Consider the following 20,552-nt stretch of genomic DNA (forward strand, 5'->3'; position numbering starts at 1 on the left):
TGAATACTATTGAAGGTAAAACAGTCAAAACTCACAATTTTATGATTCTCAAATTTGGTTGGAGCTTTTTCTTATTTATTATTTTTACTTGATAAATTTAATAGTTAAGAATGGAGATATTTAAATTTTGAATGTTTTCATTAAAAAATATCATAAGGTATCAGTCAAGTTACAAGACTCTTTACAATTTTATGGAGCTTGAGTAGCATGTAGATTTCACTACAACAAAATGTATTTTTGGTGATGAAAATTTTTGTCACCAAATGTCCTCATTTATTCACCTATAACATTCAGCGACGAAACTACTTTTTGTTGAACATACTCGTCACCAAAAGGTTCAATTATTTTTAATTTTTTTTTTTTTTTTGCAACAAAACCATTTTGTTGCCTGATATTTTCCTTGCTAAATACATTATCCAACAATGAAATAGTTTTGTTGCCAAATGTATTTTATTTTTTATTTAATCATATTTGGTAACAAAATATTTCGTTGTCAAAACCAAAATTTTTATTTATTTTTTAATTTTCCATATTAGGCGACGAATAGTTTTGTTTCCAATATTTGTTTCTTTTTAGTTTATTTTATTTTAAATTTTACCATGTTAGTCAAAAAAAATTTTCATCACCAAATGTTGTTTACGTTTGCTGTTCAATTTAATAGCGACGAAACATTTTGTCACCAATTCTTTTTATTCCATCCTATCCAAATTAATAATGACGAAATATTTCATCGCCAAGTATTTATTTATTTTAGTCTAATTTTCTATTTTTATTTATTATTTTGATATAAACCTATCATTATATTATTAGAACCTCACATTTGAACAACAAATTTATAAGCAAACTATCTATACAATCCAAAAGTAAATAAAATAAGTATTAGATTTAATCCATCTATATAAGTTGTTTGCAACACAATTCTAACAAAAGATGTCTTATAATAATAAAAAAACATATTAAAGATTGAATTGATGTCATTATGTAAATAAATTTTGTACTTGACATTGTACTAAAAAAAAGTTGGACTTTTTTTTTAGGGGAAAAAAAATTCTATTTTACTCTATTTATTTATATTTTAAAATCTATTTCTTGAATTAGTCATTTGAGTTGAATTATTACATTGTCACATAATTGAATATATATGGAGTCAAAGACATGACTTAGAATCCGTTTGGATAAATGTTTTCTCCCGTTTGAATTAGCATTTTCTTAGACAAAAACCATGATTAAATCTCAGTTTGGAATTTTAAAATCATTTGGCATTGTGTTTTTAACTAGATTGTGTTTACGAAATTGCAAAAAGTTGTGTTTTAGAAAAGCAACTCCCAGGTGCTACACCCTAGAATTTTGATAAATATTTGTTGGTGCTACAACAAAACGACAAGGATGTTTCTCTTTAGGATTTGAAGTTCCCTTATGTTAGTTGTTAGAGATATATTAGACATATTAGCCCAATATAATAGGTCCAAACTCACCTAGTATGTGTGCAAGAGAAGTCTCCTACCTGTAATAGTCTAGGGTTTAGTCTTCTATAAATACTCATGTTAAGGTTTATTGTAATGCAAAATTTGTACTACACTCTTACATAATAAAGATGTAGCCTTTAAGGGTTTCCTCTGTGGACATAAGTTGTCAAGGTTGAGCTATGTAACCCTCGTGTTCCCGTGTTCCTATTCTATGCTTCATTTTTTGCATCTACTTTAGTATATACAACATGGTATGCACATCAATGCTAATATTTAACATGGTATCAGAGCTAAACTTCATTCTTGGCATTAAGCAAAATATTTCTACCCAACAAAGAAGATTTCCACACACATAGCACAGATCCACAACAGTTCCTATGCTTGGCTTCAGATCTGGACCCCACGGCATCACACAGCTCCCACGGAACCACCGTCACTACCTCGTTGTTGGGTGATGTCGTCCAATTTTGTAACGAAAATCGTAGTGTCGCTAAGGTTGTCGTTCCACCAAGAAAAGCAAAACAAGAACATGTCAAAAACACTAATAACATATAGAAAAATATGATTGAAACTTAGGAAAAATAAAGTTTGGTAAAATTCAATAATTAAAATTACTAGGGCGTTAGGGTTTGTCCACCAATATTGTTAAGCATCCACTACTAGTCCAATTTAGTACACAGTTGGGTAAGTAAACACATAAACTATCTGATCGAATGATTTAGAAATAAGCTTTATTAATAAAACTCTCTTTGGTTGATAATATTCATCAATTGTTCCAACAATTTAGTCTAGAAAATAATAATTTTGTTAGAAAAAAACTCAAGAACATTGCATACCCTAGAGGCAATACTATGGAAAAAGTAATATCTAACAAGATTACCACGTTTTGCTAGAGAGATTATAAAGCCCTATTCTAATAATAAGAAGATTCAAGAATAGACTCATGAAAGAATTAGAAATTAAATATCAATCTAGAAAAAAAATTATGAAAAGAGAACAATTGATTTCAATACTTGAGGTGTTTTAAGGTGGAGATGTCCTTGTTGATGACCTTATTTCTTACAAGAGGGTCAAAGGAGATGATTGTTTGGACCTTGGCTTCCTTGGTTGATTGAGATTGAAGTTGATTGTGAGCTTTAGGTTGGTTACAATTGATTGCATCAATGCAGTTGTTGGTGGTAGCCATACCAAGTTTAATTGAACTAGCTATTGTTGAAGCTTGAATGTTTTGGCTAGAGGCCATTGAAGCTGGTAGCAAGACAATGAAGATTTATTTCTTCGAAGGAGAAGGAGATAAGAGATAGAGAGGTCCCATAGGGCGTGCAAGAATTTGTTAACGACTAAATTTCTAATGTGAAATAATTAAACAAGTAAAATAGTTTCACAACTATGAATTTGTATTGATGATTATGTGGTAATTCTCTGAAATTACAAAAGAATGATCCTTTGATTTGATCTTCTTGAGATGGTTGCTTATTGGAATTGTGGTAATGTGATTTTGACTTGAACACCAAATATCCTTCAATTGGGCTGAAGGATGTATTGAAGACCCTTGAAACGGAATTACAACAAATCTCTAGCTATGAGCTTGTTAGAAATTCTTTATTCTTCATGTTCTTTGTGTGTTCTTCGCATGTTCTTCATCTTTGAAGGTTTGTGGTGGAAATTTTTCGGGGCTTTGGAGGCTTGTAGCCATACAACTTCATTGATTTGTGGTTTCTTGAAGTTTGTAGAGGCTTTTGATTTTGATTCCAGTGAACTTTGAGATTTAGGAAGATGATTTGAATGATTCTGTTTTGAATGTTCGTATTTGAGGTTGAAATTCTTGAAGTTCTTGGAGGCTTTAGGCTTAATTCTAGCAAAGCTTCTATACTTCTAAATCTTCTTTGATGCTGCTTGAAGTGCAAATGTCTTGGTATGTAGAAATGCCTTAGGATGACTTCTAATTATAGGAGTTTGGGTGTGGGTGAGTGACATGTGGTGGAGTTTGATTGGTGACACATGTCACAGCTTGATTGGAGGAGCTTTAAGACTCTTCCTCCAAGACACATGGCATAGTTTGATTGGTCGAAATGTCATAATTTTCAAGGTGATACATGTTAGCACCTAATAGGGATAAATCCCAAAGTAGATAGATCCAATTAACAGAGACAATCATAAGTGACAGAGTCAATGGCCTGGTAATTCTTCCAACTAAAGAACTAGTAGACGGGCTCATGACCTGGACGGAGAGGCAAGGCGACGGATGTGCTCCTCAAAGTGGACGGGTCCAAGGGAGACGGTTTGTTGAAGCCAGGTAGCACTTATGTGGCATGAGTGGTCTCCAAGAATCCTAGTATGGAAATATCTTGCATCCTACGCCCAACCATAATCAAAGGAAATCCCTACAAGGAAAGGATCCCATAAAATACGAGTATTAATGAGAATTTTCACTACAAGGAAATACCTTCTCCATCAAGAAAAAAAGATCAGCTCTACACTACTATAAAAACTCCAAAACCCTCATAATCAAGGTACGCGTAATTTTCCCCAGCTCTAGTACTCTAGAGTTGTAGAAATTCTCTCTAACTTAACTTTCGGAGGGTATTTGGCTGGTACTACACCAATACTCTCTATAAGGTCTTCTATGTTTTTGCTTTGTAGGTTCTGTCAAGAGCGTGTGAGAACCATGTGACTCATTGACGATTTTTGGCATCATCACACCCGATTGGATTACTTATGTTATTGCTTACATGCGTTGATATGTGATTGAAATTTTGCATGCTTTTTATGTTTTTATTTTAGTAACACTTGGCAAATCTCTATTAGTTTCTAAATGGTGATAGTAGAAACTAGTAGCAATACGTGGCGCTTTGTAATTTGCCATATGTTGTGAATTTGGTAGTAAAATGTGTCAGCTTGTAATAGGTCAAAAATTTTCCCTCTCTACACTTAGCTATTAAGAAACTTTTTTTTTTTAATTTATTTATTTTATGTAAGCTTCACCTAACTTCATTGTATACTTAATAAAAGTTGAACTTAGCTTGATCTATTAAGGTAAACAAGTTCAATTTCAAACTCGGATTTAGAATAATATAAAAGAAAAAGAATTTCAGAAGATATTTATAAAAAATTGCAAATAAAGTATAAAAACTAAAAATCATCTAGAAAAGAGTTACAGCAGAGAAAGCATACAAACACCGAGAGAAATCATAAAATCATAACAAATATACAAAGGAGACTTGAAAAGGAAGGGACAAAAATTGATACAATCATGACAATGCTTATTTTATTTTATTTTTTTTAAATTCCAAATTCTATAACAACCTATCAAAAGAGCCTAGAAAAGGACAAAAGGACTACCGGTGTAATATTTTTAGGCATATATTGCTGAAGAGTCATTTGCTGCATTACACCTGTCCGTTTACACGTCACACTAAGGAGTTTGGAAAGTCTTTCGATGTTGCTTTTCAAATTTTGATAAAAGACCCCTTGTCCCCTCATTGCTCATTAGTACCTTTAGTGAGATGCTTTAGTGTTTGCCTGTTTGCCATTTTTGAATTGTCGACGTTAAATTAAGCCATTGTACTTGATTATTCTTTGATAACAAAAGCTTTTTATAAAATTCTATATCTCCGCGGCTTTTAATTGGCTTAATTAGTAAAAGTTTTTGTTTCCTAATAAGATATTTGAGATTTAATTTATTTATACTAAAAATAAATTAAAGTTTTGACTTAAAGAACAATCACCATGGAGCAAACATCACAAATTTAAAACACTATCATATCTACAAAAAAATTATTTAATTTTATTAAAAAGAAACATGTAAATAAAGATACATTACTTAAAATAGTGATTGTCAGTTTTATGTGAATAGCTAAATAGTAATTTTTTTAATAAATAATTCAATTTCTCCAATCAAAGTTGCTTTTTGGATTGAGAAATACTTATTTCACATACCTTGTTATGCACATCTTTAATGTAATTTTTTTGCATGTTTGAAGCAACATTCTGACAGTTAGGCTGTGTTTGTTTTGGCTTCAAATCACTTTCGAAAATGCTTTTCCGTAAATGCGGGTGTTTGGTTGCGTATGGAAAATAAATTTTCCGGAAAATATTTTCAGTTGACTGTGTGTTTAATGGCTTTGACCCGGAAATTGGTTTTAGTCAAAATTTTCACTTCAAACTATTTCCGGACTCACGCGCAAAGAGAGAGAGAGAGAGAGAGAGAGAGAGAGAGAGAGAGAGAGAGAGAGAGAGAGAGAGAGAGAGAGAGAGGGCCCAGATCACGCCTTGGACTTCGCCAACGAACCCAGAGCCCAGATCACGCCTTCGACTTCGCTGATCTACGAACCCACGAAACGATCTTTGTCCTAGAGCCTTTGACCCACCGATCTACGAACCCACGAACTGATCTTTGACCTAGAGCCTTCGACCCATGAGCCTTTAACTTCGATGGCGACCCAAAGCCTTCGTGCCATGAACCCACGAACCAATCTCTCTCTCTGTGTGATTTTGATTTTTTGTGTGATTTTGATCGACCCACGAGCCTTTGACTTTGCCGGCAACCCAGAGCCTTCGCACCACAAACCCACGAATCGATCTCTCTCTCTCTCTGTGATTTTGATTTTTTGTGTGATTTTGATCGACCCACGACCCTTCGACTTCGCCGGCGACCCAGAGCCTTCGCGCCACGAACCCACGAACCGATCTCTCTCTCTGTGTGATTTTGATTTTTTGTGTGATTTTTATTGACTCACGAACCGATCTACGTTTCTGTGTGATTTTGATTTTTTACTTTCTCTCTTTGATCTCTGATTTTGTTGTTGTTGTTGTGGTGGTGTGGGTGGTGGTGTTTTGGTGGTTTTCCTGTTGTGTGGTGGTGGGTTTTGTGTGGGTGGTGGTGGAAAGTAGCATTTTCAGAATGTTACCAAACACATGAAAATATTTTCTAGAACAATTTTCATAATGCAACCAAACACTTGAAAATATTTTCGTTTCCTGAAAATAGCATTTCCGAAAAATATTTATTTTCCGAAAAATATTTTACATGAACCAAACACAGCCTTAGTGCGTGATTCTTTTTTCTTGAGGAACCGATAAGAAAGATTTTATAAATACACATAATCAGCTTGGAATACAAGCTTTAGCTTCGAAGAAAGATCTTTTACCTATACATCAAGATCTGCCATTAGAACTTGTCTTCTAGCAAGAAAATGAGCTAGCAAGTTACATTTATGAAAAGCATCCGACAAAGACCCACAATAGTGTTATTTGACAGATTTATTATTGTGATATGATGTACTTTTTCGTGTTTTGGACTTTAATCTTTTTTTTTTTTTTTTTTTTTTTTAACAAGATAGAAATTTTATTCTAGTCTAATTTAAGTGTATATGTGTGTGAAGCTCATTCTTGAAGACTTGAATCCCGACCCTTGCACCCCACACCTCACACACACACTTATACTTATAGAATGACTATCGTGCCAAAGGTGCACGATGGTGGACTTTAATCTTACTCCACTTGTATTTTGAGATAATAAAATAATATACCATGTTATAATTGGAAGGCCCAATTTTCTCAGCCAATGTGTACGAGGGTGTATGTTTTTGCTTTTACCTCAAATGTTTTCTTTTACCCCAAATGTTTTAGGAAATTCTCCTCCATGTCCGAAAATTGAGTAGATATTTTTTCTTGTTCTTTCTCTATAGTCTATGAGCAAAAGTCGGATAGATTATTAGAGTACTAGTATCAGCTGTGCCAAACTAAATGTTATTTTAACACATCAAAACTTATTTTATCTATTTTACTACACTGTTTTACAATACGTCATACATCACTTCTTTTTTTTGGGTAAACTTTAGCACATTTTCTATTTTAAAATTCTCACATTAAAATAATACTAGCCCACCACCTTTCAAGAATTAAAAATAAAAACAAAAAGCCACTGTTGACCCCTCTCTCTCTCTCTCCACCAAATTAAAAATCCATTGAACCCTAAATTAAAATCCCACTTCTGAAACCTCAAACCAAATACAATCCCCACAAGGTCAAACATAAACAACCAAACAAAGAAAGGGATTCTTGGCCGGAGAAAGAAAAAAAATAATAAAAGAGAAATAAAAAGGAAAGTAGAAAAGAATTAGAGATTGGTTGTGAATAGAGAAAGAGATTTGGGAGCTTGACCATGGTGGCCTCGGCTTGGATAGGTTCAGCCATGGTTGACGGTGGAGGAAGAGCTTGTGAGCTTCGACTATGGTCATGGAGGCTTGATTATCAAATAATTCAATTTTTCTGACCAAAGTCACTTTGTTGGATTGAAAAAATTCTTGTTTCACATACCTTGTTATACACATCTTTAATGTAATTTTTTTCGCATGTGTGATGCAACATTCTAACAGTTAGTGCGTGATCCTTTTTTCGAGGAATTGATAAGAAAAATTTCTATAAATACACTAAATCAGCTTGGAATACAAGCTTTAGCTTAGAAGATAGATTTTTTACCTATACATCAAGATCTACCGTTAGAACTAGAAAATGAGCAAGCATGTTACATTTATGAAAAGCATCCGATAAAGACCCACAATAGAGTTATTTGACTAGATTTATTGTCGTGATATGATGTATTTTTCGTGTTTTGGACCTTAATCTCCTTTTATTTTATTTTATTTTATTATTATTATTTTTTTTTACAATATAGAAATTCTAGTCTAGCCTAATTTAAGTGTATATTTATGTAAATCTCTCTCCTGAAAACTTGAATCCTGACTCTTGCACCCTATATCCCACACGCATTTATATTTATAGAGTAACTATTGTGCCAAAGGTGTGCAGTGGTGGACTTTAATCTTACTCCACTTGTATTTTGGGACAATAAAATAATATACCATGTTATAATTGGAAGACCCAATTTTCTCGGGAAATCTGTAAGAGGGTGCATGTTTTTGCTTTTACCATGAATGTTTTCTTTTACCTCAAATGTTTTAGGAAATTCTCCTCTGTGTCCAAAAATTGGTAGATATTTTTTCTTTTTCTTTCTCTATAGTCTATAGGCAAAAGTTGGATAGATTATTAGAGCACTGGTATTAGCTGTGTCAAACTAAATGTTATTTTAACACATCATAACTTGCTTTATCTATTTTACTACACTGTTTTACAATATATCATACGTCACTTTTTTTTTGGTAAACTTTACATCACATTTTCTATTTTAAAATTCTATCACATCAAAATAACACTAGCCCCACTGTCTTTCAAGAATTAAAAATAAAAATAAAATTAAAGCCACCTTTGACCCCCCTCTCTCCCTACCAAATTAAAAATCCACTGAACCCCAAATTAAAATCCCATTTCTAAAACCTCAAACCAAATACAATCCCCACAAAATCAAACATAAACAACCAAAGAAAAAGAGAGATTCTTGGCCGGAGAAAGAAAAAAAATATATTAAAAGAGAAATAAAAAAGGAAAGTAGAAAAGAATTAGAGATTGGTTGTGAATAGAGAAAGAGATTTGGGAGAGCCACCGTTGACCTCTCTCTCTATACCAAACTAAAAACTCACTGAACCCAAATTAAAATCCCACTTTTGAAACCTCAAACCAAATACAATCCCCACAAAATCAAACATAAACGACCAAACAAAGAGAGGGATTCTTGGCCGGAGAAAGAAAAAAAATTAATAAAGGAGAAATAAAATAGGAAAGTAGAAAAGAATTAGAGATTGGTTGAGAATAGAGAAAGAGCTTGTGAGCTTCGGCTATGGTGATGGAGTCATGGAGGCTTGGCCGAAATAGAGAAAGATTTGAAGAAAGAGAGAGAGAAAAGAAAGGCAGAGAGAGAGAGAGAAATGAAGCTCATAGTGGCTATTGGTGGTGCCATGGAGGTGCGGCTATGGAGAAGATAGAAGAAGAAAAAAGAAAGAGAGATTGGCAGAAGATAAAATAGACAGGCAGAGAAGAAAGTGGAAAAAAGAAAGAGTAGAAGAAAGTAAGTCATAAAAAGAGAGAGAAAATAAATAAAAAACTATATATTTTTTTTAGCATTTCCGTTTGGAATGAAAAAGAATCTTAATTTTGGGGCCTACATTTTAGTCCGTAGAAATTTATATTTTATTTTATAAAAGAAGACGTCCGTGGAAATTGAATCAAAATGATTGAGGGGGCAAGGAAATCACATTGTGTAATGTTTTGAATAACATCTCCGGAGAGTCGCATTGAGAGATGGACAGAAAAAGCAAACGCAAGGCCGTGTTGCCAGAAAGTGATACCGGTTTCGATTATTCTCCGGTTGGTCTGAGCATTTTGGTCGTGGATCATGATCAGAAAAGCCTCCAAGAAGTTGTAACAAATCTTCGGAAATGTAAGCACCAATACAAAGGTCTGTTCTGGTACCCTTTTTGACTTTCTTTTCTTTTTGACGGGGTGTTAATAGATACCAGTCATAATATTTGTGAAAGGAGTTTCTCTTTAAAAAAATTCAAAAGGTTTTTTTGATGACTTTCTCATCTTACACTGGTGACCACAGCCCCCTCTTCACCTTTTGTATGTTGCAGCATGAGTGATGTCTCATCTCTCTCTCTCAACACTGTCTAAGTGAGAGAGAAGGGCATTCCTCGATGCTGATGACGACCTTTTGTAGACGCATTGCGCAGATCACCTCGCGAGAACATGGGTCACCCTTAATTTCTGTGTATCATGTTAGGGTTAAGGGAGATGGAGTGAGAAAGGTGATGGATGTCCTAAAGTTTTTCCTTCTGGTTATCTTTCTCTCTCCTCTTTTCACGCTCAATCTTCTTCCGTCCTCAACATTCCTTTTAAATGGAGGGAGATGACAATCATCAACAAGAAGGAAAGAGAAAAAGAGGATAACATTTGTTTTGTTTGTTTGTTTGTTGTTGTCTTTTTTCTTTTGCTGAGAGTTTGTTGTTGTTTTTTTATTTTTTATTTTTTATCATTGCTTATTAGAGGGAACGTAGGAAAGGATGAAAACAGAGAGTTGTGTTTGCTTCGTTTGGAATAGAAAAAGCTGAAAATTAAGAGACTGAGGGATGTTGAGTTTTGACTTAAATTTTTTCAATTTTGGACTCCTATATGGTTGTTACTCACCAGATCGAGTAAGTATACTTATTTGACTCACTGGACTATTTCAGGGAAGCACATCATCTGCTACCTGTTCAGTTAAAACCAGTGCAATTAAGTATCTTGACTAAGTTCCATATTGCCTAGGTAGGGGTAGTCCTAAACCTTATATAGAGGGCCTTTAATTGGTATGAGTCCTTTTAAAACTTTGAGAGTCCTAGTTTGAGTCAGTAATGGTGACTGGCATGTTTTAAGGTAGGGACTTTTAGGCCTCTGTATAGATTGGGATTGTTTTCTCCATGTGGGATTTGTGTGTCTTGTAAAATGTGTTTTTTCGTGTTAATAAAATTCTTCCTGATTTTTTTTTTAATGGGCTATAACTGAATGCAAAATATTTACCAATCCCAAATATGACACCTAAATATGACATGTATCCATTTGCGCCCCATGGATGTTACACTGAAAGCAAAAATACTTTTCAGTTACAGAATGCAATCAAGTGGAGGAAGCTTTGACTCTACTTAGGAAGGACATAAGCATATTTGATATTATAATAACTGAACAACGCCTGCTTGGTATAAGTGAATTTGAGCTTCTTCGAATTGGTAGAGAGAAGGGCTTGCCTGTAGTGGGTAAGTATACACAGCTTGTTCAATTCCTTCAATATGTTATATATATTTTGACGATATTTATACCTTTACTAAAACATATATGCCATTTGTAGTTTCATTAATATTTAGCATGTTTTGTGAATCTAACATCTCACTATTTTTAATGATATTTAGTAACATCGGAGGATGATGGAGTTGACACTATTCAGAGGAGTTTAGACTATGGAGCTTGTGCCTATCTGGAGAAGCCCATCCCAATGCGTGATCTCAACATGGTGTGGACACACGTGTATTCCAGCAGAAAAAATAAGTTGGCTCAAGTGCAGAAGCCGGCAAATGATATGTCCAAAGCGAAAAAATGTCGAATTTCTTGGAAAATGGACATTCAAGAAAAGTTTGTAGAAAGTGTGCAAGAAATGGGCATTGATAGTATGAATCCTTTTCCTAATCTTAGCTATATTAATTTTTGTTCTCACACTCTGGCCATTTATCTGCTCATGCTAAGCACTTTTGTCCATTGCGTTCAATGGTGTAAGTTGGTGAAGTCAAATTACTATCAACTAATTCAATCTTTCATTTATGGAAAAAAAAAAAAGAGAGGGTTTGCTATATATGGGAAGGAAAACATATGCATCGCCATGATGAAGAAGCTAACATGCCTATATATTTGTAGTTATAATAGGATTATGCTAACAAGTGTTTTTAGGGCAATTGTTAACAATTTATTTTAAGAAAGTTTTGATACAATTTTTATAAAAAATTGACAAAAACTATGCAAACATTAATTAATTATTTATTTTTTTAATAAAAACTTTTTTAAATAATTTTTTAATTATTACCTTAAAAATATCTGTTAGCATTACCCATAATATGTGATAAGTAGAGTATATTGTTGTAGTGGGCAAGATGTTAAAAACGCTACAGCTGCTGATTAGTTAGTTTCAGGAATTAGTAGTTAGTAATATGTTGGAGCAGAAACAATTAGGAGTTTCTTAGGCTTATGCCACATGGCAGCGGCCTACACATTTAATTAGTCTTTTTTTTTTTTTTTTTTTTTTTTTGGGTTGGTAAAAACACATTTAATTAGCTAAGGCCTAGGGCAGTTAGTACTTGAGTTCCTAGCTATAAATAGCCCATTGATGTACTTGTAAACTCAGTTTTTGGATGATATTACTGATTTAGCCTAAGTACTAGCTAGTTTCCAAAAGGGTGGTGCTCTTGAAAAGTTGATTTCCCAATCTTGTATTTCTAAGCAACTTAGCCTTCATTTATTTCGATAGAAAATTATATGTGAAAATAGTTTTTTCATATAAAAATATTTAGATTAAATTAAAGAAAAATGATCTCTTAATTTTTTTAATTTAGCTTGGCTTGAGATAGAGTTTTTTTCCACTAAAATTTTCTGAAAAATAGTATTATTTTTATACGAAGCTAAATAAGGAAAAAAATTTATATCACATAAAAATATATAGAAAAAATTAAGAGATAATTTTTGAACTTATTTTAAGATTGTTATCAAACATAAGAAAATAAGATAATTTTCTATAAAATTCACTTTGGAAATAATTATCACGTATCTCTCGTAATTGTATCTCACTTCATGCAAATGATATTAATTTGGAATCATAAGTTCATGATTACTTCAATCATTTTATTGGTGGTTGTTTGGCCAAGAAACTGAAAATATAAATATTTTGCTTTGTTTGTTTCTCTATATTAGTAATATTACAGTATATCATGTTGATGTAGAAGCTACTCCCAAGAAAGTTTTGGAACGCATGAAAACTAAGGGTGTTCGAAATGTTTCTAGAGATCAAGTTTCTAGCCATCTTCAGGTGGGTAATGTTTGTTACACACTTTTTTGAACTGAAATTATGAGTTGAAGACACAACTTCAATTCATGATTTCAAGTTTTCATAAAAAGTGTGTGCAACAACTTTTATCTATTTCTTAAATTAAAATTTCCCTCACAAGTAAAAATCTAATTTAACTCATACAGTTGTATTAGAATAATCATTAAACATATAAATATCATTTTTTTTAATATATTAAGTTTTTAGGACAAGTGTTAGTTTATCATGGTAGGAAGTTAGATATCATTTTCGATAATAAAGTCAATGAGTTAGATTCCTTAACGGAAGTTTATGAAGTCGGATTCCTTTCCTTTGTTGGTGAAGGACACTCACAACTTCAGTGTATGATGCAGAAACACCGTTTAAAACTTCAAAAACAAGCTCGTCCATTACATATGGAAGGGTACAAAGACAAAGATGGTACTAGTTCAGGGCATGTTGAATCTAGATATGAAATGAAGCATCCACCAATGACTCTGCTCAATGGATTTCTGAACACCTCGGATCCAAATCAGCTAGATATACCCTCACAGCAGCAACGAGCTCCAGCAGCAATAAAGAACACTCATGGCTTTCAAAATTTACCATTGCCTGTTGAAGCCAACTTCTGTACCATTGAAGGTAGTACTATTTGTGCAAACCAAAACTTCACATTGATGACTCAGATGGCTCAAGCACCGTTAAGTGAGCAGATATGCAATCAACTCACGGGATGTCAGCCTTTTATCTACCACTTACCCAATGATGTACCAGCGAATGTACTTGTCAATGAGGTTGGATTGCCCAACTTTGATACTCTTCAGGGGGGAATTTCTGGAGATCCTGGTCTCTTCTCCAATTATACTCATCTTCCCAGTTCTTCTGAAGATTTTGGTATTGATTATAATTATATCCCCTTCGACTATTGAACTTACAGATCCTACTGGAATGAGAGCTGCCCGGTTGGAATATTTGAACATTTTACTGGGGAAGATATAGTTCATGATCATTCTGAAGACCTCTTCTTTGATGATGATACTGGTTCGTAAGATGATTCCATTCATGGTTGCTACTTGCTGGTAAAAAAATTGTATAACTTATTTGCATTCTGGTACAAGTTATAAGAATTTCTTCTATCTAAAATAACTGAGATTTTTTAGACAAATAGGAGAGCTTTATTTATTTATGTTCTCTTGCAGCCAGCCACTGGATTATCTGAAGCCAAAGTCTCAGTCTGGTGAGGTCATCCCAAATTCCAAGGAAAATGCTTCTCTGTTGAATACTCTCAGAAGAAGAAGACAAAGAAGACAAGGAATGATGATCAAAGCAAAGAAGAAAGAAGTAGTCGTGTTAAGTTTAATAAAGCTACTGTTGTTTTGGTACTAGCATCATAGCATGGTAAAGATAAAATGAGAAATTACATTTTATCATCCTAAATTATAATATTGATTACATTTTGCACCCTAAATTTCAAAATTTTGTCTAAATTAACAGTAAATTTAATGTCAGGGTATAAAATGTAACAATGGTTATAAATTAGGATGAAAAACTTGCATTTGAAAAGTTTTAAGGTGTAAAGTATAATATGTGAGTATAGTTTAAGGTTATAAAATGTAATTTTTCCTTACTATTGAGTCTTGTAAACGCTATTTAGTAACATGTGTGCAGGTGTCTTACTAACACAGCGGTCTTGTTTTTATTGGTTAGCTTCATAGCTGTATTTAGGGAATTAGTTAGAGTTAGTTTCTTCAGTTAGTGTTCTTTGTTGCTATAAATAAAGAACAAAGTCCCTTGTAATTAATCAGTTAGTGAAATAAGATTTTATTTCTACATCTTCTTGATTTTGTTATGGTATCAGAGCATACGTGTTGATTGACAGTAAAACCATTTCTATGGCGTCAACAAACTCAACAACCTCTACACAAACCATCGCCATTGATGAGTCTCATCCTTTCTTTCTACACCAAGGAGAAATTGCAGGTGCTATACTTGTGTCAAAACCTCTTCTAGGAGGAGAGAATTATCCAACCTAGGCACAATCTATTCAAAGAGCGTTGAGTGTGTAGAATAAACTAGGTTTTTTTGATGGCACTGTTTCTCTCATCGCATCAATGTTGCAAGGTTGGCCATGTTGTAACAACATAATTATTTCTTGGATCTTGAATTGCATTGCTCCCAATATTGCTACTGGTGCGGTTTATCACAACACCACATTGGGAATCTAGAATGATCTAAAGGATCGATTTTCTCATGGAATGGGCCTAGGGTCTTTCAATTGTAGAACGATCTTGGAACCAATTCACAATCTGAGCTTTCCATCACAGATTACTTCACTCAATTGAAGGCTTTAGCTGACACCCCTTTTGCAACTTTCATTAACCTCACTTGTATTGCATTGTTAAGAAAATGCTAATACTATTATTAGTTTTGTTATGGAAAATTTACAAACTGATGTTATAAAATTATAATCATCCCACCATCATTTTTAATTTGTTGAATCAATTACATTTAACATATCTTGAGTTTTACTAAACATCTGAACCAAACGAAGTTCCACTAATGACTAAAACAACCTAATATTCGTAAGAGACCACAACCTTGGTTTCCCATTGTAGAATGAGATAGGACCCATATAAATGGGTAAGGTTGTGTTAATTTCCCCTCAAAGTGTACGGGTTGGCTACATATCATATTTGATGTTGGAATTTTACCTAGAATTTATTTCAAAAGAATCAAATATAATACAATAATCAATTAACAATTATCATGACCAAATATATCAAAAATCAACTACAAATTATGAGAATTTTCTTACAAATTTATGTTACTCAAGAACCTCACAAATGATTAGTATGCTATCCCTAGCTAGTTAAGATTAATAAGAACTCTCCCTAAAGAGTTCGTTGAGGACGGTGATAAATTTCTTACAAGTTTGCGGGGCCCTAAGAGCTTTGTATTTATAGCTTGAAATGGGACCAAAGGAAAAAAAATAAAAAATATAGTTCCAATGGACCTTGGGCTTATATTATCTCATAACTAGCTCAAAATTATCATTAATTATAATTTATTTCACTATAATTAAAAATATAATTGCTCTCTAGGTCTCATTGAATTACACAAGGTTTCCTTTGACTACCTAAAATTTCATTTAATACCTCCATCATTCAAAGTAAAATAATTGCGTGAGTTTGAGTCTTGCTTAAGTGGGTGGATAAATGAATTTGAGTTGATTTTGCTACCTCTAATATTAAAAAGTAAAACATGGAACAACATAGCCTCATAATAGCACAGTGTTTAATATGAAAAGAGTAGTTGTAGGATTATAGACTGTTCCATAACTTTTTGCTACATCTCTAGCGTAGCAGATTGTGAGTAGCTGTATTTCACTTATGTAGATCTACCATTTTTTTTTCACTATTCACCATCTACCCAATTACACTTATGGCATAAAAATTGAGTAATAATTTATGGTAGTAGATTTTTTCTCAGAGAAGTTCGGAGGAAAAGGAAAACTAAAAACTGTAGTTAGATGTGGAGCCCTCTAGTTCCCTGTGCACTAGTTCCTGTACTTGTGGGTGCTAACATGCATTGTTCATATCTTAGGATAATCTACAATTGATACGAATATCAAACCTGTGATTCATATCAAACAAATGATACGTCAAATCTTTTTGACATTCTTTATATACTGACATTGTATAGAGCTTAATGCTGTACTAATTTTCTTCTTCAGTCTGCTTTTAGATTTAATTAGTTCAATTTCTTTTTTCTTTTTTGCTTTAGGGTTTCATCCCTTCTTCTTGTTGTTGTTCTTCTTCTCTCACAAACAACAGTCTGAAGAAGCTTCAGTACACGACGCCCTGTACCTCGCTGTATTCTAGAGAGAGAAAGGAAGAGAGAAAAAAAAAAAAAAACACATTTAATTAGTTCAATTTCGACAGATTAGGAAAATGAAAAGCGCATTGGAGAAGAGTGATAATACTTCCAGTGAGTTCCCAGCTGGAATGAGGGTTTTAATTGTCGATGGGTATCCGGAAAGTCTCCACCTGTTGGAAACGATGCTTAAGCAATGTGATTACGAAGGTATATATATGCACTGGAGTTTGGTCTCATTTTTCTTTTCCCCTTTTTTTTTGTTTGGATGTGAGGAAAATAATGGAATAACAAATAATCATATTCGTGACCCCGTGTCACTAGCTAGCTTTGTCCTTGTCTCTAATGTGTGCTACTTTCCCACCTACATTGTTTAGGTTTCTAAATCACACACCATGTTGTGATGTTGTGTTTGATATTGAACTTTGATCAAACTTTTTATGTGTTCTTCCAATATATTTCTTCACCCCTACTGTGTTACATTAAAGTGAACATAAATAATTTCAGTTGCCAAATGCAATCGAGGGAAGGATGCGTTGAATTTGCTTAAAAATAGCAGAAGCAACGAATTTGATATTATTTTGACTGAAAGATGCCTGCCTGACATGGATGAAATTACGCTTCTTGGAAAATTGAGCAAGGCCACTGATTTGCCAGTCATAAGTAAGCATATATACAGCTTGTCTTGTTCAATTCAATTTACTATATTCTTTTGCCTTTTACTATGATATATTTAAATTGCAATCTCATTATTTAACAGCATATGCTATATTATTGTGGCTTAAGAGGGGCAAGCTTATTGTCAGGCCATGTCTAACATCCCAGTATTTGTTATTTTACAGTTATGTCCGAGGTTGGAGATAATAGCACCATGGTGTATAGCATAAAATATGGTGCTTGTTATTATCTGGTGAAGCCTATCCAAATGGATGAACTCAAAAAGATTTGGATTCATGTGTTAAAGCATAGGATAAGTAAGTGTTTTGAAGTGCCACCGCAGCGGAATGAAGAGAAAAAAGAACGGATGATCTGGACATCTGAAATGAGAGAAATATTTCACCAATGTTATCTGGGGCTGAGACCTGGTGTGAATCCGTTCCCGGCCCTAATCTTAAGCTTCAATAATTTGTTATTCTTACAAAATTCACAACCCAATCAACCCAGCCCAATATACATTATCAATAATATTTAAAATGGACAAAGTTTAGTTTATAGCTCACTAAACAAATTAACATGGTTGTATATTTTGAAATTTAACTATTAAATTACATGTTTTTTATATTTTTAAATCACATGTTTTTTACTATTTGTTTCAAAAACTTATTTTTTAATATATAATTTTAGATTACAAAAACTCGAAATTTAAATATTTAATTGATGACATAATTATTAATTTTTGATTTTATTGAAATTTTGTAAGCATGAAGATATAAGAAAATAATGTAATCTAATAGTCAATTTGTTAAAATTTACATCCTATTAAAAAATATTAAGTAGAGTTAAAAAGTTTGTTGACAAACATTGTCAGTTTAAAAAAACATATTTTAAATTAATTATTTTTATTTTATTTTTTCAGACTTGTTATACCCATCACTCTGCTTTTATGGACTACCACATATTATGAGTGTGGAATAATTAACACTTTGATATAATTAGTGCACATTATTATTATTTTTCTAGTCAATGTAGAATTCCAAAACCAATAAATAAATCTCTATAATTCTCCCACTAACGTAACATGTGTATGTAACTCCCAAGAAAAGAATTTTGTTTCTTACGAAGAGAACTAAACAGTAAATAGAGCCATTGCGATTGTTTGAGCATCCCATTCCTTTCTTCTCTAATACTAATATTCATGTCTGTATGACAATATCTTGTGTTGCTGCAGAGGCTACTCCCAATAAAATTTTGAATAGAATGAAAGCACAGGGTGTCCAAAATCTGACTAGAGAACATGTTTCTAGCTATCTGCAGGTGCTTGTAATTTCTTTAGCTGGTTTTTACCTCTATATTATCAAGTTAAACCGTCATATTAATTCCTTCTTCGGTGAAGGACACGTACAACTTACAAATTCATGTCCAAAATACAGAAATACCGTAAAAAACGGCCGAGCGGGAATGACGAAGTCCTGAACACCAAGCAGCTTGAATTATCTAACATTGGAACTCAAGCCGTTGGGAATGTAGCGTTCCGTGACAGGTCAAGTATTACTGATGGTAGTACTAGTTATGGAAACCGAAGTGACACTTTTATGGCAGAGAATGTAGCTGCCATGGGAGGCAAAGGCCCAACTTATTTTCCTGCGTTAGAGTTGTCTAACCATGATAATTTTCTTGGGGACAATCCTGGAGATTCTGCTGGTATCAACTTGGATCAGTTGGATGATATTCTTGTTGATTATGATTCTAATATATAAGAGGAATGCATTCATGAAGGTTAGTTTACTGTTTTTTCCAAGTCTTTTGGTACAAGTTATAAAAAACTTTACTGTCTAAAATATTACGAATTAAATCACATATTTTCCTTTTTGTTCTCTTGTAGCTAAATGCTGGATTTCCTGAATCCAACTCTGACTGTCCTAAAAAGCTTTGGAATGAAACATTGATCCTTCCTCCAGACAGTGGATAGAGATGGTCTAGGCCCATCTGCTCTTTGTAGTTCCTTTGTTGTATACTTATGTTTTGTAAAAAAATTAGTTTATTCAGCAACACACAAAAGCATGTGTGAATTTTCTTTATGCATTTTCTGAATGCACTTCCCTTCCATTTTACCAACCGACAAGTCTCTTTTACACCAATACTTATTAGTGTTCCCTTTAGAAGCATGATTAAATCCTTTGCACATACCCTCAGCTATTACTAGCAACAATTAGATTGCATTTAGTATCGGCTTAAAAAGTCCCCTTTTTATTTTATTTTTTATTTTATAACTATTTAGTTTATTTTATAGTACCCAAATGAGATGCCATGCTATTGAGGATGTGAAAATTTTGTTGCCCCTGCAAATGTTGTAAATCATATGATCTTTGTGTGAAGAAGTAATAGTAGAACACAAAATTTTTATGTAGTTAGTGTGACAAATTATGATTGAAATAAAATTATTTTTATATGGGTAAAATATTGAAATTTGTTTTTTGGAAAACTCAATTGGTGTTGTATTTGATTGAATATAATTCGTTTTCTTTTAATTTGTTTTTGATAATTCGATATTTATGAGTTTTCTAGTGTGTGGTCCACAGAAAATAATTGATTTCTTTCAAAATTTATTTTTTATATCTTAATTATTTACTTATCATTATAATTAATTATTTGTTACTACTAATAATGATGAAATATAATTTTTCTAAAAAAAAAATTATTTATTTTTTAAATAAAAAATTCAAAATTTGTAAGAAAGAATGAATTTAAGTATTTAATGATCATTATTTTAGAACCGTTATTATAAACTCTTTTACCATCCTTGTAATTGATTCCCCCCCCCCCCCCCCCCAAAAAAAAAGAAAAGAAAAAGAAAAACCACGTTGTACTTTCTATGAACACATTCAAATTCACCACCACCGCCTTCTCCCCCTCTTTATTATTATTATTATTATTTTTATATGTGACCGAATTGCCTAGTTCTGCTCTGGTCTTCATGTCTCTGCGCTTTTGTCGGCCCTGTGGCTGTGCTGTGGGCCCTTAAAGTTTTTCTTCTCCGTTGAAATTTATTGACT

The 20,552-nt window shown here is 33.0% G+C and overlaps 1 protein-coding gene across 1 annotated transcript; it reads left to right on the plus strand.

Moving 5' to 3' along the window:
* Positions 1 to 9,504: 9,504 nt before the first annotated feature.
* Positions 9,505 to 14,381, plus strand: LOC126725085 (two-component response regulator ORR26-like). The gene is made up of 5 exons (XM_050429594.1): positions 9,505 to 9,822; positions 11,006 to 11,155; positions 11,309 to 11,563; positions 13,341 to 14,045; positions 14,166 to 14,381. The coding sequence occupies exons 1-4, from the start codon at positions 9,666 to 9,668 to the stop codon at positions 13,412 to 13,414; spliced, it is 636 nt and encodes a 211-aa protein (XP_050285551.1). The 5' UTR covers positions 9,505 to 9,665; the 3' UTR covers positions 13,415 to 14,045; positions 14,166 to 14,381.
* Positions 14,382 to 20,552: the final 6,171 nt, after the last annotated feature.

The sequence above is a fragment of the Quercus robur genome, chromosome 5 (assembly GCF_932294415.1).
Source record: "Quercus robur chromosome 5, dhQueRobu3.1, whole genome shotgun sequence".
NCBI lineage: Eukaryota > Viridiplantae > Streptophyta > Magnoliopsida > Fagales > Fagaceae > Quercus > Quercus robur.

Excerpts from the sequence above, each read along its gene's own strand:
- LOC126725085 (XM_050429594.1), top strand. The coding sequence starts at position 9,666 with ATGGACAGAAAAAGCAAACGCAAGGCCGTGTTGCCAGAAAGTGATACC. Across the intron at positions 9,823-11,005 it reads ATGTAAGCACCAATACAAAG|TTACAGAATGCAATCAAGTG; the intron begins GTCTGTTCTGGT and ends AATACTTTTCAG. Across the intron at positions 11,156-11,308 it reads GAAGGGCTTGCCTGTAGTGG|TAACATCGGAGGATGATGGA; the intron begins GTAAGTATACAC and ends AATGATATTTAG.